The 19,388-nt window shown below is 41.6% G+C and overlaps 1 protein-coding gene across 2 annotated transcripts in view; it reads right to left on the reverse strand.

Annotated features, from left to right (window-relative positions):
* Window positions 1-304: 304 nt before the first annotated feature.
* The window catches only part of USH1G (USH1 protein network component sans), a 68,806-nt gene continuing 49,722 nt past the window's right edge, over window positions 305-19,388 (reverse strand). The window contains exons 2-4 of one of the 2 annotated variants that reach the window (XM_069752381.1): window positions 14,646-15,029; window positions 6,992-7,828; window positions 305-786 (exon numbers count right to left, since the gene is read on the reverse strand). In XM_069752381.1, coding sequence (XP_069608482.1) covers window positions 783-786; window positions 6,992-7,828; window positions 14,646-15,029 — 1,225 coding nt within the window. In that variant the 3' untranslated portion in view covers window positions 305-782. Of the gene's footprint in view, window positions 787-6,987; window positions 7,829-14,645; window positions 15,030-19,388 lie in introns of those variants that run through there. The other variant, XM_069752382.1, reaches the window with a different exon arrangement.

Here is a 19,388-nt window from a genome sequence, read left to right on the forward strand (position 1 = left end):
ATGTGATTTTCCCGAAAGAACAGGAAGCTGGAGTCTAGATTAGTTAGTGTTCAGTGTGAAAATAACATATCTAATACCATAACTAAAATATGTAATATTTTTTTTAAATTCAGATAGTGAAATGAAAAATAAAAAAACAAAAAAAACAATTTTTAAAACATTAAAGACCTGATTTAAATATTGGGTCATTTTCTGATTACACATTTCTTTTAATATAAATGAATGTTTTGCTGCATTCAGTCCAGCAACATTGAAAGTTTACATATCCCCTCCACAAAGGTGTATGAACATGTAACAAATGACCAACAATTAATAATATTATAATGCTAGTATACTATGTATAGATGTTTAAACGGTCCTTGAACAAGGAGAGCAGATAATCTTTTCAGTTATCGTTATCCCTTAATATTATGTTCTTCATTATCAAGCATGGCAATGGTCGAGACTACACAGCCTATACTATAGCGCATAAGGATGCCGAAAAATACATGAAAATGCAAATGAGGAAAACATTAAAAGGCCAAAATACAATGACAACAGTACAGATATTTCCCATAGGAAAAATATAACATACAGAGCTTTCTGCATCTTTTAAAACACATCACACTGTGGATTCTGAAATTCCTTGGTACAGAGGTCATTTTCTTGGCACTTGATTGAACCATGAGGCTCTAGAGGGTAACAAGTCTTGTGTGGCACATTTTTGGCGATGGACAGTCTCTAGGCTTATGAATGATATATATCTGGCACTGTAGTTGGATCTTGCAGCTCAGATGATGCCACTATCTATAATAGAAGAAAAAAACATAACATTTATTTATACTTTGTACACAAACGTTTATTCGTTTCATAAATATTCAATTACCGTAACTTTATTTTCAGAAGCACCTAAGGGTTCAATGTGCTCACCACTCATCTAGATCAGTTCCCTGAGGAGTCTAGTTTCCAAAATGGGGTCACTTGTGGGGATTTTCATTGTTTAGGCACATCAGGGGCTCTCCAAACGCAATATGGCATCCACCAATTGTTCCAGAAAATTTTGCATTCAAAAATTTAAATGGCGCTCTACATTGTGCCCAAACTGGTTTTCTCCCTCATATTGGGTATTGTCATCCTCAGGAGAAATTACGCAACACATTTGGGTCCATTTTTTGCTGCTACCCTTGTAAAAATAAAATGGATTCGAAGTAAATGTTTTGTGAAAAAAAGTAAAACGTTAATTTTTAGAAAAAAACAAAATTCCTGTGAAGCACGTAAAGGGTTAATACACTTCTTGAATGTGGTTTTGAGCACCTTGAGGGGTGCAGTTTTTAGAATGGTGTCACTTTTGGGTATTTTCTATCACATAGACCCCAAATGTGATGTGGTCCCTAAAAAAAAAAAATGGTTCTGTAACTTTTGCTGGAAAAATGAAAAAAATCGCTGGTCAAATTTTAACCCTTATACCTTTCTAATGAAAAAAAATGTCGGTTCCAAAATTGTGCGGATGTAGACATGTGGGAAATGTTATTTATTAACTATTTTGTGTGACAGATCTTTGTGATTTAAGGGCATGAAAATTCAAATTTGGAAAATTGCTAAATTTTACAAATTTTCGGCAAATTTCCATTTTTTTCACAAATAAACGCAAGTCATAAAGAAGAAATGTTACCACTATCATGAAGTACAATGTGTCACAAAAAACATTCTTAGAGTCACCAGGATCTGTTGAAACGTTCCAAAGTTAATACCTCGTTAAGTGACAGTGGTCAGAATTGTAAAAATTGGCCGGGCATGAACGTACAAACCAGCTTCGGGGGTAAAGGGGTTAATAGTGTTTTTTTCACAAGACCGGTTCCCTTTAAGGCCGGTTTCACACGTCCAGATAATTCCAGTACCGTATAAAATCGGTACTGGAGTTATCCGTGTCCGTGTATCCGTGTGCTCGCGTGGCACATCACGCCCGTGTGCCCACTGGGTACCACACGCACCGTGGAGGAGACAGCGCTAAAGTATAGCGCTGTCCCCTGCATCGTGCTGAATCCGCGTTTGCTGCAGAGAAAATATGAATAATAGTGTTTAAAATAAAGATCTATGTGTCCCCCGCCCTCCCACCCCCTGTGCGCCCCCCTGCTGTTCTGAAAATACTCACCCGCCTCCCTCGTTGGCTGTCGCTGCTTCCTGGTCTGGCCGCATCTTCTCCTGTATGCGGTCACGTGGGGCCGCCGATTACAGTAATGAATATGCGGCTCCACCCCTATGGGAGGTGGAGCCGCATATTCATTACTGTAAATGAGCGGCCCCACGTGACCGCATACAGGAGAAGATGCGGCCAGACCAGGAAGCAGCGACAGCCAACGAGGGAGGCGGGTGAGTATTTTCAGAACAGCAGGGGGGGTGCACAGGGGGTGGGAGGGCGGGGGACACATAGATCTTTATTTTAAACACTATTATTCATATTTTCTCTGCAGCAAACACTGCTGCAGGGAAGATATGAATCGCGGATTCAGCACCAGTGGGGGGGACAGCACTTAATGTAGCGCTGTCCCCTGCACGGCACACGGACTGCACACGGACAACGTCCGTGTGCGGTACGTGTTTTACACGGACCCATTGACTTTAATGGGTCCGTGTAATACGTGCGCTCCCACGAATACTGACATGTCTCCGTGTTTGGCACACGGAGACACGGTCCGCAAAAAATCACTGACATCTGCACAGATGCATTGATTTGAATGTGTCTACGTGTGTCAGTGTCTCCGGTACGTGAGGAAACTGTCACCTAACGTACCGCAAACCCTGACATGTGAAACAGGCCTAAGATTAAGCCCAGTTGGAAATTTAGACTAAAACTCTGTGTTAATCAATTATACTTGGCAGGCCTGTTTGAAATAGTTCTATTGATTGTAAATCCTGACAGCTACAGCTGTTTGCTTACTCAGTTGCATATACAGACCTGGCAAAAATTAAGAGACCACTGCACAATGTCTGATTTTTCTCTTTATAGGTATATTTTTGAGTAATATGTAAATTACTCATTTATTCTATAAAGTTCTGACAACGTCTCCAAATTTCCAAGCAATGCATTTTGTATTTTTTTTCGAAAAGGAGAAATGGTAAAAACTAAAAAAAAAAAACCAGTGACCTAAAATAATTCAAAGAAAACAAGTTCATAATCATTTAGAAACAACAATACTATTGTTTTAACTCAGGAAGAGTTCAGAAATCAATATTTTGTGGAATAACCATGATTTTTAATCACAACTTTCATGCATCTTGGCATGGTATCCACCAGTCTTTCACACTGCTTCTGGGTGATCTTATTTCACTCCTGGTACAAAAATGTAAGCAGTTCTTCTTTGTTTGATGGCTTGTTGTGACTATCCATCATCCTCTTTATTACATTCCGGAGGTTTTCAATGGGGTTCAGGTCTGGAGAGGGGCTGCCCATGACAGGGATTTGATTTGGTGGTCTCTTAATTTTTGTCAGAGCTGTATATTCCATAAACTTTCATAAAAAATCTACAGTATATGGGCTTTTGGGTAAACCATTGTATTATAAATCTATGCTTTTCAATACAGCACAGTAAAATTATGAAAAAATTGAAAGATTGAAATGCATGCACTTACACAACTTGGCATCCTATCAATAGGGTTATTAATAGTAGTGTTCCTTTGCAATTGCTAACCAATCACTTACCAGATTTGATTGATAAGTAACAAGTTCTGATAGCTGGAGGCCATGGCAGCACATTTAGGTCACAAAGGCTGCTCACAGTAGGACGAGCAACATGAGGCCTCATGTTGTGTTTAGAAATGGCTCATGGGACACTCTGGAAAAATGGCAAAATCGCTGGTTTCACCACCAAATCAATATAACTCTGACATGGTTGGAGGCCAGAAGCTGAAATAGAGCAATATAAGATGGAATGGAGGTCTATCCTCATTTGCGATGAGTCCCACCTTTTTCTTAAGTGCAAGGATTGCAGGAGACTGGTCTGGATACCATGTGATCAATGAGGCCTTCACGAGGAATGTCACACCAGTTCTACTCCTGGGATTATGGTGTGGAGTGGCATAATATAGGACAGCTGGACCCCTTTAGTCTTCATTGCAGGTACGCTAACAACTGAGCATTACATTGATTTGTTTGTGGAACCAGCGGTATGGCCATTTCTTCAAACTGTCCCAGGAGCAGTTTTTCAACATGACAACCCCAGACCACAAGTTTCTTGAGTTAGGGTATGTGCACACGTCAGGATTTTGTAACAGAAATTTCCTGACAAAAACCGGACATTTCTGCCAGAAATCCGCATGCGTTTTTTTTCGCGTTTTGGATGCATTTTTGGTGCGTTTTTTTTTCCCACATGCATAGAATAGCGGGAAAAACGCAGAAAATCTGGAAAATTTATGAACATGCTGCTTTTTTTTACCGCAATGCGCTTTTTTTTTGCGGAAAAAAATGCACAAAAATTGCAGAATGCATTCTAAATGATAGGATGCATATGTCTGCAGTTTGTAATGCATTTTTATCGCGTTATTATCGCAAAAAAAATGTGAAAAAACCTGAACGTGTGCACATAAGGCTATGTGCACACGTCAGGATTTCTTGCAGAAATTTTCCTGACAAAAACCGGACATTTCTGCCAGAAATCCGCATGCGTTTTTTTTCGCGTTTTTGATGCATTTTTGGTGCGTTTTTTTCCCACATGCATAGAATAGCGGGAAAAACGCAGAAAATCTGGAAAATTAATGAACATGCTGCTTTTTTTTACCGCAATGCGCTTTTTTTTTGCGGGAAAAAAATGCACAAAAATTGCAGAATGCATTCTAAATGATAGGATGCATATGTCTGCAGTTTGTAATGCATTTTTATCGCGTTATTATCGCAAAAAAAACGTGAAAAAACCTGAACGTGTGCACATAAGGCTATGTGCACACGTCAGGATTTCTTGCAGAAATTTTCCTGACAAAAACCAGACATTTCTGCCAGAAATCCGCATGCGTTTTTTTCGTGTTTTTTGACGCGTTTTTGACGCGTTTTTTCCCACATGCATAGAATTGCGGAAAAAAACGCAGAAAATCCGCAAAAATAATGAACATGCTCTTTTTTTACCGCGATGCGATTTTTTCGCGGAAAAAACGCATCCATATGCACAAAACATGCAGAATGCATTCTAAATGATGCATAATGAATGCATAATGTATGCGTTTTAATGAGTTTTATAGCGTTTTTAGCGCGAAAAAACGTTAAAAAAACGCGAAAAAACCTGAACGTGTGCACATGGCCTTACTGTGAGCAAGGGCTACCACTAGAATTTCGGTGCTCCTTACTGGCAAAAATGTTGGGGCCCCCTTGAAACTCCGCCCAGGCTCCACACTAGCCCTGCCTCCAACCCTTGAACCTTCCACAGTCCCACCACCCTCTCTTGGAAAAACTCCACTTCTGCACCTTGTCCTCACCAATCAAACAGTAGAAGTTTTCATCACCAGAACACATACATAGCAGTTTTGTTTTGGTCAAAAGATTTTTTTAATCTGCTACTACAACAAGGTAGACTATTTTGGCCGGGCTCTACTCTACTGTAACTTATTAAACATTTGTTAAAATATCCAGTAGTCCCATCAGCCGATACCAATGACCAGAGGTGAACTTTATACCTCCAATCACAGCAGCGGGTTCACACTGTCAATTGACAGCGTGGGAACTACGGCTGTCTAACCGGAGGTAATGATTTTTCCGAACCTGAACATACAGGGGTCTGTCCATCTCTAGTTTCAATGACTCATGCTTTTGTTCTCCTAAGAAATTTACTGCTATGTCTAGCAGTGGATTACTCAACTTATTCCATTGAAAACACATGTACACTTGGCTGAACTGAGTGTAATCATGTGTATTGGGGTATCGGTAGATGTTGCTTTTAGGTAAATTCACGTTTGGCATTCAGTAATTTAGGTGCATAAATTAGCTCTCATAACAATGGCTAGGCACTTTCCATCTTTAAATACAATGCAGGAAGGTGAAAGGTGTAAACTATCTAAAGCTGCGAAAAAATCAACTGTAAAGGTACCTTCACACATAACGATATCGTTGCTTTTTGTGACGTAGCAACGATATCGTTAAGGAAATCATTCTGTGTGACAGCGACCAACGATCAGGCCCCTGCTGTGATGTCGTTGGTCGCTGAGGAAAGTCCAGAACTTTATTTCGTCGCTGGACTCCCTGCAGACATCGCTGGATCGGCGTGTGTGACACCGATCCAGCGATGTCTTCACTGGTAACCAGGGTAAACATCGGGTTACTAAGCGCAGGGCCGCACTTAGTAACCCGATGTTTACCCTGGTTACCAGCGTAAAAGTTAAAAAAACAAACACTACATACTTACCTACCGCTGTCTGTCCCCGGCGCTCAGCTTCTCTGCACTCCTCCTGCACTGGCTGTGAGCGTCGGTCAGCCGGAAAGCACAGCGGTGACGTCACCGCTCTGCTTTCCGGCCGCTGTGCTCACAGTCAGTGCAGGAGGAGTGCAGAGAAGCTGAGCGCCGGGGACAGACAGCGGTAGGTAAGTATGTAGTGTTTGTTTTTTTAACTTTTACCGCGGTAACCAGGGTAAACATCGGGTTACTAAGTGCGGCCCTGCGCTTAGTAACCCGATGTTTACCCTGGTTACCCGGGGACCTCGGGATCGTTGGTCGCTGGAGAGCTGTCTGTGTGACAGCTCTCCAGCGACCAAACAGCGACGCTGCAGCGATCGACATCGTTGTCGGTATCGCTGCAGCGTCGCTGAGTGTGAAGGTACCTTAAGCTAAAATGGTAAAAACCTTTATAATACTGTAAGTTTGATGAAGACACATGCTGTCTGACCTTATTATAAAATTCATGTCTTCTATTGCTCCAGAGCTTTAAATACGGTACTCTTCGCTTTGACCAGCTATATACAGCCTGCCAATCAACTATACACAGCCTGCCAATCAACCATGATAAATTGTAAAATGTAGCAACAGAAACTTACAGCTCAGTATCTCCCATGGACATTGGTTTCTCCAGTGCCTGCTTTCTTCTCTGAATGCCATCTAGGATTTTTTTGCGTGGTCCAAGTGGGATTCGTATACTTTTGAGGTCATGATCGGAGCAGAGAGTGAGAGCTGCCAGGTCAATCTTCTCATCCTGAAGCAGAGAGACCAGCTCCGACATCTGTAGTGAGGCCAAGAAAGTCTCCAATGGAGGGGTGTCTGGTTCCTCATCATCATCTAGTCCTATTTCGTCATCTTCCCATGGTAACTCTTGTTGATTTCTTACCTCCAAGCTGCCAGCGCTGCCGATACTGTCATCTAGACTTGAAGAGCGTTTTAGACGACTGTGTAGCTTCACCTCCTCACCTTCTATATTAAGTGCATTGTCTTCCTGCCTTCCCACACCAAACAGCCCAGCGCTAAGATAGTTTCTTCTGAATACCATGGTGCCAAGTCCTGGTCTAGTAAACAAAGAATCATGTCCAGAGTCTGTACTGACCTCAGACTGGGCTGACTCCACGTGAAGTCCAGGGTCACTTATAGCTCTAGACATTGAATCTTCATGTGAAAACATATCACGAAGGTGTTGGCGGCCTCTGTCCCGTGGGCTTGCATAGGTTCCCTGCTTCACAAACATGACATCATTCCCTAGCTGAAGTCCAGAAAGTGAGCGGACACTTTTCCTACCATCTTCATATATCTTAAAAGTCCCATCATTCTGTTTCCTTCTCTCCAGTTTCTTCTGCATCTTAGTTTTGCCCTTTGTGGTGCCTGCAGCATGTGAATATGGCATGGTGGCAAGCAATGTGGCACTTGGTAGGCGTTGGCTCACAGAGCTGAGAATGGGAGAAAAACGGTAAAAAATTACTACAAAAATATGGTGTTTTTTCACCATGTTTACCATTTTACTTTTAGAAGACAATATGCTGAGGGTCAATAACAATAAGCTCTTACAATATTTTACCATTTTTAGGCTTCTTTTACACTTGCCGTGATTTTGCTGCCCCAATAGATTCCTATGGGGCCCCAAAAATGGGCCGCATAAATTTGTCAGAGCGCCATATGGCCGTGAGGGCTGTATTCACGGCCGTGAAAAAATATCGAAGCATGTTTTTGCGGTGCACCGTCATGAACATATTTTTGCAGATCGCCGTTTTTTCCCCCTACTTTTTCCCTACTATTCTAAAACCAGAAAAACGGCGATCCGCAAGATTTTTGGGTGCTTTTGCAGCAGACCGTGAAAATGATGGCAATACGGCCCGCAAAAACAGGCCGCAAAAATCATGGCAAGTGTAAAAGAAGCCTTAACGTCCAAAAATAATGATTTATTCAAGTTATGTGGAAACAGACAGTGGTACATTTGTGAAAGATAATTTTTCTTGGTTATTAGCAGAAACCTGTTGCCTTTATGGGTTTCACAGGTTTCTGTTTCCCGGATATTAACTGGGAAACAGAAACCTGTGAAACCCATAAAGGCAACAGGTTTCTGCTAATAACCAAGAAAAATTATCTTTCACAATTGGTGCAGAATCCAACCAGAGGAGCAGCACTTTTAGACCTAATACTATCTAATAGACCTGACAGAATAACAAATCTGCAGGTGGTTGGGCATTTAGGAAATAGCGACCACAATATTGTGCAGTTTCACCTGTCTTTCACTAGGGGGACTTGTCAGGGAGTCACAAAAACATTGAACTTTAGGAAGGCAAAGTTTGAACAGCTTAGAGATGCCCTTAATCTGGTAGACTGGGACAATATCCTCAGAAATGAGAATACAGATAATAAATGGGAAATGTTTAAGAACATCCTAAATAGGCAGTGTAAGCGGTTTATACCTTGTGGGAATGAAAGGACTAGAAATAGGAAAAACCCAATGTGGCTAAACAAAGAAGTAAGACAGGCAATTAACAGTAAAAAGAAAGCATTTGCACTACTAAAGCAGGATGGCACCATTGAAGCTCTAAAAAACTATAGGGAGAAAAATACTTTATCTAAAAAACTAATTAAAGCTGCCAAAAAGGAAACAGAGAAGCACATTGCTAAGGAGAGTAAAACTAATCCCAAACTGTTCTTCAACTATATCAATAGTAAAAGAATAAAAACTGAAAATGTGGGCCCCTTAAAAAATAGTGAGGAAAGAATGGTTGTAGATGACGAGGAAAAAGCTAACATATTAAACACCTTCTTCTCCACGGTATTCACGGTGGAAAATGAAATGCTAGGTGAAATCCTAAGAAACAATGAAAACCCTATATTAAGGGTCACCAATCTAACCCAAGAAGAGGTGCGAAACCGGCTAAATAAGATTAAAATAGATAAATCTCCGGGTCCGGATGGCATACACCCACGAGTACTAAGAGAACTAAGTAATGTAATAGATAAACCATTATTTCTTATTTTTAGTGACTCTATAGCGACAGGGTCTGTTCCGCAGGACTGGCGCATAGCAAATGTGGTGCCAATATTCAAAAAGGGCTCTAAAAGTGAACCTGGAAATTATAGGCCAGTAAGTCTAACCTCTATTGTTGGTAAAATATTTGAAGGGTTTCTGAGGGATGTTATTCTGGATTATCTCAATGAGAATAACTGTTTAACTCCATATCAGCATGGGTTTATGAGAAATCGCTCCTGTCAAACCAATCTAATCAGTTTTTATGAAGAGGTAAGCTATAGGCTGGACCACGGTGAGTCATTGGACGTGGTATATCTCGATTTTTCCAAAGCGTTTGATACCGTGCCGCACAAGAGGTTGGTACACAAAATGAGAATGCTTGGTCTGGGGGAAAATGTGTGTAAATGGGTTAGTAACTGGCTTAGTGATAGAAAGCAGAGGGTGGTTATAAATGGTATAGTCTCTAACTGGGTCGCTGTGACCAGTGGGGTACCGCAGGGGTCAGTATTGGGACCTGTTCTCTTCAACATATTCATTAATGATCTGGTAGAAGGTTTACACAGTAAAATATCGATATTTGCAGATGATACAAAACTATGTAAAGCAGTTAATACAAGAGAAGATAGTATTCTGCTACAGATGGATCTGGATAAGTTGGAAACTTGGGCTGAAAGGTGGCAGATGAGGTTTAACAATGATAAATGTAAGGTTATACACATGGGAAGAGGGAATCAATATCACCATTACACACTGAACGGGAAACCACTGGGTAAATCTGACAGGGAGAAGGACTTGGGGATCCTAGTTAATGATAAACTTACCTGGAGCAGCCAGTGCCAGGCAGCAGCTGCCAAGGCAAACAGGATCATGGGGTGCATTAAAAGAGGTCTGGATACACATGATGAGAGCATTATACTGCCTCTGTACAAATCCCTAGTTAGACCGCACATGGAGTACTGTGTCCAGTTTTGGGCACCGGTGCTCAGGAAGGATATAATGGAACTAGAGAGAGTACAAAGGAGGGCAACAAAATTAATAAAGGGGATGGGAGAACTACAATACCCAGATAGATTAGCGAAATTAGGATTATTTAGTCTAGAAAAAAGACGACTGAGGGGCGATCTAATAACCATGTATAAGTATATAAGGGGACAATACAAATATCTCGCTGAGGATCTGTTTATACCAAGGAAGGTGACGGGCACAAGGGGGCATTCTTTGCGTCTGGAAGGAGAGAAGGTTTTTCCACCAACATAGAAGAGGATTCTTTACTGTTAGGGCAGTGAGAATCTGGAATTGCTTGCCTGAGGAGGTGGTGATGGCGAACTCAGTCGAGGGGTTCAAGAGAGGCCTGGATGTCTTCCTGGAGCAGAACAACATTGTATCATACAATTATTAGGTTCTGTAGAAGGACGTAGATCTGGGTATTTATTATGATGGAATATAGGCTGAACTGGATGGACAAATGTCTTTTTTCGGCCTTACTAACTATGTTACTATGTTACTATGTTACATTGGGACCATCAGTGGAAATAATTATTTCGGCCCACCCTCCATCTTAAAGGCAAACCCATCTGAGAGCAGTATGATATAGGGACAGGCACCCTGATTACAAAGATATATCACATACTGGGCTGCTTGCTGCTGTTTTGATAAAGCACTGTTTTTGCTGCTGCAGATCTAGCAGTTCTCTGAACCTTGAGCTCTGTATAACCCCATCTACTTCACTGTTTGGCAGCTTTTGTGTACAATGGGCATATGCGGGAAGCTGCCCAACAGTGGTGCAGACTGGGTTATACATATCTCATGAATATAGAAAACTACACAGCAGCAGGTTTACTAGTCCTCTACTTATATAACCTACATCAAGCAGCCTAATAAGTGACACATGGCTTTAATCAAGGTTTCAGAATTTTACATTATGCTACACTTACAGTATATTAGGTGGGAAAAAAATCTGATGATAGCTGCTCTTTAAGAACTCTCATGTCTAGTTGCATCTTAAGCCTTCCTGATGTGGCCAATTTCCATTTTTGTGTTTTCGGTTTATTCCTTCCCTTCTTTCCAGAGTCATAACTTTTTAAATTTTCTGTCCAAATAGACACATGAGGGCTTGTCTTTTGAGGGGAAAAAAAATCCAAGTGGGGAAAAATGAAATTCTGACAATGTTTTTTGGAAATTGTTTTTAAGGCATACATTTTATGGTAAAATTGAACTCACAATATGATTCTGCTCATAACCATAATTTCTTGTCAGCGAGAAAAAGCAATTCAGGAGGTATGAATATGGTAATTGGGTATTAGGACACAAGTAATGAGTTACATAGTAATGAGCTATTATAACATATTATTAGATGTTTTATTGGCACAATTCATGCCAGTGAGGCAACCAAATGAAAAATACATTGTTATTGACATGCAAATAATTAATTCCAATGATTGGCACGACTATGACGCCTATGTGTCAGTGCTTTTATATAAAGCTAGATATGACTTTACTCACTATCTATTTGGCATGAATTTGTCAGTAAGATGAATAGGGATGGGTGGACCTCTGGATGCTCGGAACCGGCGGGTTTAGCAGGACAGTTAAAAAAAAGTTCAGGTTCAGGTACCAGACAGGACAGTGCGGCAAACACTGCTTCTGATCGGCGGTAAAATCATTACCGCCGGTCAGAAAGCCGCGTTTCCCACGCTGTAAAGTGACTACTGCTACCATCAGCCTATGCCTGCTGCCACTAATAACAGGAAGAGCTGCTGCTGGGAGTACTCATCAGCCGGAGCCTGCACTCTAAATAAAAAATTTAATTAAAAAAATGGCATGGGTTCTCCTGTATGTTTGATAACCAGCCAGGCAAAACTGACAGCTGTCAGCCTTAGCAAGGCTAGTTATCACGAATAGAGGGGTCCCCACTCTGTTTTTTTAAATTACTTAAATAAAGCAGACAGCTGGAGGCTGGTATTCTTAGCCTGGTAAGGGGCCCTGATTTTGCCCCCCAGTCTAATAACAGCAGACTGTAGCCACCCAAAAAAAGAAGCGTCTATTAGATGCGTCAACTCTGGCACTTTGCACGGCTCTTCCTACTTGCCCTGTAGAGGTGGAAAGTGGGGTTTATATTTGTGGGGTTGAACCCCACTTACCACCACTACAGGTCAGAGGGGAAGAGCCGGACAAAGTGCCAGAGCAGGCACATCTAATAGAGGCACCTTTTCTAGGCAGTTGTGGGCTGCTATTTTTAGGCTGGGGGGAGCAATATTCATGGTACCTTGCCAACCTGACGAGAAAATAGTGATGGAAAAGTGATTGATTGTACATGACAGTAGCCAAGGTATCATGGCTCCAACCGGAGGAATACAGATACAAGGCACTCTACAGGACCCAGCTTAGGGAGGACGACCCTAGCTGGAGAAATACAGGTCTGCTCCCTTGACCATCACTGAACCCAAGGAGACATTAGAAGACAGGTTGGGACAATCGTGTCACCTGGCTATATACCTCAATGGACTGTCAGTTTCCTAAGCTTACCTCTCTGTGGGTGCCCGCCAAAAGTGGGGTGCTACTGGTGGGGGATAGTCGGCACTGGAAGCCCCAAAGTCGCAGCTGCTGTAATCCTGACTAGCCAGCGGAAGGGCAAAACAGTAATTTGCGCCATATTGTGTATTTTCTGGGACTTTTCTATATGTTATTGTCTGTCGGCGGTTCAATAAAGTATTGCTACACTGTTTTACTCTCACTCTGTGTTGTTTGAGTGGTGTTTTGTCTACGGGAAAGGAGTACGAGCATTCAGTGGGATGAGCCCTGATCCACACAATCTTTTTAAATGCAGCAAGGCCAGCGGACAAGACCACCCATTGACCCTCATGTCTCTACAGATCACATGACTAGCTAAGATATGCACCTTAAATAAGCACTGAAAATATATTACACGGCACAGGAGTGTGGAAATATTAAGCAGTTGTACATTTTATGGGGTCTATAATACTGTGCAGAGGGCTGTGTGGGGGTCAGTATGCTGTTTGGAAAGCTGGCTGGGGGCAATTATACTATTTGGAGGGCTAGTGAGGGCCATTATACAATGTGGATGGTTGTATTGAGGCCTTCATACTGAGTGGAGGGTTGTGGAGGTCATTATGCTGTATAAACGGTTGTAGTGGGGCCTTCATACTGCGTGGAGGGGTGTGGGAGCCATTATATTGTATGGAGGCTCATTATGCCATATGAAGGGCTGTGTGGCGATCCCAGTTGGGGCATTATACTGTGTTGGGGTCACCGTACTTTGCTGGGGGAGGATTGTGGGGATGAAGGGTACAGTAGGGTCATCATACAGTGAGTGTGGAGGGTACTGTGGAGGAATTCACTGTGGAAGTATCATACTGTGTGTCAAGGGGCCAGAACTAACATCATACTTTATGTGGGCAATGATAGGGCAATCTAGAAGTTTCTATTGGAAGAAAATTACTTTGTAAGGGCTGCAAACTTGTGAGATATGCTGCTCTGTGTACACGCCGAATATTAAGGTTTTTTTGGGGGGAGAGGTGGCCCAATTAGAACTTCTGCTACGGAGCCTTATGATTTCTATGTACGTCCCTAGTCATGACTCCCTGAATGGCATCAGGGCTCTGTTTAAAGTTGGTACCAAAGCACAAGAGGACCGGGGAGGAGTGGTATTATGGAGCAGTATTTGTTTATATGGCGGCGCCTGATTTTAGGTCTGTATGTATTCTTTTCTCCATCTATGGTTTCTGCACTCTGACTATAAAAATAAGTTTTTAGGACCCATATAATGCCCCATCTAAAAATTTAACAATTTATTTTATTACAAACAATGCAATAGGATTTCAATAATTTTCAATTATTTAAAGAAATATTCACAACTTTTGGCATATCGCTGGAATATGCACTAGCATTATTATCCATGGTTTCCATATTCTAAGACATCTGTCAATCTGCAACATAAAAGGCCGAGGTTGCTCGCCCATTTTTTCAATAGTGCAGAACTCCGGCCACTTATTGTGCAGTAAGTAGGCTGAATGCAGTGCTGACGGAAGAATTAGGTGTTCAGGGAAAATCTAAAGGAGTTTATGTATTCTGAGGGAACGGGTCATTCTGAGGATCATTTGGCAGTTCTTATACTCCAACCCTCACTAATTCTATCATTTTCCATATAGGAAAACCACTTTAACTTGACAGCTTTCCCTGTACTGCATCAGTATGTATAGATACATTTTATGACATTTATGATTCTATAAATATAGTGTTACCTAGAGAAGCTGGAGAAGCTCATGGTATCGGAATGGTCAGAAATCTCCTTTCTGTAACGTCGCTCCATACGCTCATGGTGTCTGCGCTGTAGTTTTGCACAGTCACGGATACGCTTTTCTGCCTCTCGGAAAGCTCGATCTTTCAGTTTAGATACCATTTTTGGATTTAAACTATTTTGCTTGGCTGCAATGGAATCCAGATAGCGCACACACTCCATGTGACCCTTGGTGGCTGCCATGTCCAGAGGGGTGTGATAGTCATTATCCAGACACCAGATATTGGCCCCAAAGGACACTAAAAAGGACAGGCAATTCAGATGTCCATTGGCAGCAGACAGATGCAGAGGTGTGTTACCCCAAATGTCACACTTATCTGGATCTCCCCTAAAGAAAACAAGACAAACAATAAAGGTAAAAGTAAATGGACAGTTAAAGTTTTCATGTTCTATATATTCAATACAGTTACAGTTCATTTAACCTCCTTAAAACAATATGTTTCAGCTATAGATATCCTATACAGACACCCTACTTAGTGTCTCTGCTAAGGTGCCCTCTTTAACCCTTACACCTCAATTTTATACCATTGGCAGTGAAGAAAAAATAATTAAAATTATTGCCACGAAGATTGTTTGTCATGCCCAGCTCATGCTTCTTTAGACACGCACCCGTAAATTAGGCGGGCTCTCATCGCTACAAAAATGCTAAGTGTAGGCACTAAATGTGCTTTAGACACGCTGGGGCTCATAAGGGAGGGGGGCAGGTTATGTATTTCAGAGATTTACATGGAAACCCCGGTGTAAACGCTCAGCGTAGAGTGCAGGATAAATGTGCGTCGACCCTTACTGCGATCTTTGGGAGGCGGAATGAAAAAAATCAACAGTAGGTGAAGAATTGGTTTTATTTATTTTTTACGCCGTTCTTCATGCAGTATAAGGCTAGGTTCACATTGCGTTATGGTGGTACGTTTAACGGACTACGTTACACTGCAGCATAACGCGGTGTAACGTAGTCAGTTAACGCTGCCATAGACTGCAATGTCGGACGCATCGCTAGCGCACGCCCATTGAGTGACGGACACTGAGACGCGGGCTGCAGCGTTTCCGGGTCCGTCACCACTAGCGCAGATAGAGCATCTGCTAGCTCTATCTGCGCTGTAACGCCGGCACTTGCGCTAGCAGCAGCCAGTTAGCGTATGTGCTGAACGGGCTGCTGCTAACGCAGTGTGAACTTAGCCTTAGTGATTAGGCGACTTTATTCTTCGGGTCGGTGGGATAACAGAAATACCAGATTTATAACGGGTTTTTATGTTTGGCAGCTGTCATATACTAAAAGACGCTTTTTATTGCCAAAAAAATAGTTTTTGCATCCCAATATTTAGACGGCTATAATTTTTCCATATTTCAGCTGACAGAGTCAAGTGACGGCTTGTTATTTCTATGATGAGTTGTTTTTATTGGTACCATTCTCAGGCACATGTCTTTTTTTAATCACTTTCTATTCCGATTTTTGGGAGGTAGAATTAATCAGCAATTCAGAAATTGTATTTTTTTTTGGGGGGGGAATAAAACTTGGAGCTTTATGGTTGTTTTTTCTTGTGGGACAAGATGACACTTTCAGCTGTACCATTTTTATTTTCATTCCTCTTTTTTTTTAATCCAATATTTATTTTATTTTCAATTTTCCAAATCGAACAATTTTACATATTCATTTATGCAATAAAGCATATCAAACAAACACGTAAACCAACATATGCGATTTGAACAAGGTAATGCAAAAGACCTGAGGAATCTCTTATTAACAGGTTAGAGTAAACCAAACAAGCTACTTTCCTATACATGACAATATGACATTACCAATTAATGTGACTATCCATCATCATCATATTGTGTAGGAGCAAGCAGTTCTGCCACCAGAAAATGTCTAGTAGCCTGGCGATGCAAATCATGCTTCAATTTGAAGTCATCTGTGGGAATTATTGAATTCCACCAAACTTTATTTGCTTCCAAGGCTGCGGCCTTAAGGTATGCTAAAATATTAGGAGTTCCTAAACCACCTAACTTGTAATTATAAAACATGGAACTATAAGCTACTCTTGGTTTCTTTTTTGCCCATATAATTTCCCTATGAAAGATTGTAGTTTAAGGGAACACATCTAAAAAATATAAGATTTTTGGCAAGAAAATCATCTTGAAGGATTGTATTCTGGCCATCCAATATAGATGGAGTGAAGAATATCTATCTAAGTAAGCACTTAAAGAGCTATATGGAGAATAACATTTTTTTTGTAAGCTGGAGTCAGATGATTTTAATAAGATTCCCAGATAGGGGATACCTTCCTCCAACCATTTACGGTAAACGGGAACATCTTCTCCAATTTATTCTTTAATAGAAGGGGACCAAAATGGAAAGGATCACAGATTTGGAAGCATTTAGTTTTGTAATCAACAAAAGTATTAATTACCAAATCTTTTACCAAAAATACAAACTCCCATTTTTTCCATCACTGTTGCCAACAAAAAGAGATCAGGAATTTTGTGGTGTAAATGGTGATTATCTTCTTTCTACAGATGGGTTTCCTGAATGTAGGCAACATCACAATGGCTTTTAATGAGTTTCCTCCACATCATAGACCTTTTGGCTGGAGAGTTTAACCCCTCAACATTCAGTGAGAGAATCTGAATGCTCATTATTAAAAAAAGATCACAGACTATTTCAGAAACATGCCAGAAAGAACCGAGGGGGAAGGGGGTAGGGAGACAAAACACAAATACACATAACATACATAAACATCTGGCAAACAAGGCACCAGAGGTGAAAAATACTCTTGCTACATTTGTGAGTTGTGAGTACCATATACTTTTATAGCTAAAGTCTTGGAAGTCTCCAGCATATCTCTTGATTAAACAAGCTGTCCCTAAGATGAGATCAACGTTACCCAGATCATAGGTCAAAGAAAAGAAGGAAAGAAGCCTGCAGAGAAAGTCAAGGTGCAGACCATTCCATGATCAATTTCTTCTGTAATCCAGATGACGAGTTCGCTGTGGTTGCATGTCCCAATTGAGGAGTTTCTCCACCTGAGGAACTGAAAAGCAGACATGAGCAGTTCTTGATTGGTGAATTTTCATCTTGTATGGGAATCCCCATCTGTATGAGATGTTCTTATCTCTTAATACTTTGGCCACTCCTGCAAATTCTCTACTCTTTGCCAGGGTCACAGCAAATAAGTCTGGGAAAATTGGAAGATTTTGGTATGGATCTGGGAGATTGGGTTTCCCCCTCCAGTTGCGCAAACAGATCTCCTTAGTCTTATAGAAGTGAATGCATGGCAAAATATTACAAAATGTTGATGTACTTAGGTTTTTAGTCTTGGGGACTCTATGTATTCTGCCCACCACGAAATCTCTAGGGTCAGCACCAGGGATCACCTCCTGTAGTAGCTCATGAAAATACTTTTGCAGGTCTCCATCTTTTACTGACTCTGGTTTTCCCCTTATCCTTACATTATTGCACCGAGATCTGTTATAGACTTTAGCTTTAATATAGTGTTACCTCCTCTTCCAAAGCCCCATTAGCATCAGTTAGGTTGCTGTGAGAGCTGGCGTATTCTGCCACTTTAGATTCAATATGTGCTGTACGTTCACCCAAAGAGTCAATATCCTCCTTCAACTCTGCCAGCATACCTCTGAGATCCTCTTGTAACGAGGCCCTCAGTAAACTGAGGCTAAGCATAGTCTTTTTCATTAGAGGAATATCTGCATCATCAGTACGTGCTAGTTCTTCCGCTGATGCAGTATCCCGTACACTGCGTGATGGCTGCAAGGAAGAAGGAGGAGACGGTGCCATCTTGCCTGTCTGTGGCGGGTCTGCTTCCCAGGCAAATAAGTCTGTCAGCTTGGTGGGCGCTCATTGTTTTTGCGACCTACCCCTCAGAATTGTCCTCACCGGAAGTTTGGGTAACATATGTGATGATTTTGAATGATACAGATAAAGTAAGTCGCTTCATGAGCAGGAAACTTGCTGGGGCTCTAAGTCCAAGTGACCGGCGCCATCCACGCCCCTACATTCATCTTTTTGATAGCGTTTTATTGCACTTTTTGTTTGGCAGTATGATGATAAAGTATTGTTTTTTATTTTTTACAGTGCTCACTGAAGGGGTTAAATAGTGGGTCAGTTTTGAATAGCGTGTTTTACAGATGCGGCGATACCAAATGTGTGTACTTTTATTTTATTTTTTTAGATAAATACATGTATTTATTGCATTAACCTCTTTCCGACGTTGGGCGTAATAGTATGCCCACGTTGGAATGCCTCCTTTTGATGTGGGCTCTGGCACTGAGCTCACATTTTTCCCAGCACATGTCAGCTGTTTTGAACAGCTTTAACTTACTTACTCGCGTTAGATGATACTCACCCAGGGGTGGTCCCGGTTCTGTACTGGTTCGATGGGCATCGCGGTCCGGGGCCTCCTATCTTCTTACGATGACATCCTCTTCTTGTCTTCATTCTGCGGCTCCGGCGCAGACGTAGTTTGTCAGAGGTCAGAGAGGCCCGGCGCCTGCGCACTGCAGTACTTTGACCTGCCCTCAACAGGGCAGACAAAGTACGCCTGCGCCGGAGCCTGAAGACAAGAAGAGGACGTCATCGTAAGAAGATGGGAGGCTGTTATGACCTGGTGGTCAGGACAATAATGGACCTGGTGGTTAAGAGCACACGGAATGACCTGATAGTTACTGATAAATAAGG

Source organism: Ranitomeya imitator, chromosome 2 (assembly GCF_032444005.1).
Source record: "Ranitomeya imitator isolate aRanImi1 chromosome 2, aRanImi1.pri, whole genome shotgun sequence".
Taxonomy (NCBI): Eukaryota; Metazoa; Chordata; class Amphibia; order Anura; family Dendrobatidae; genus Ranitomeya; species Ranitomeya imitator.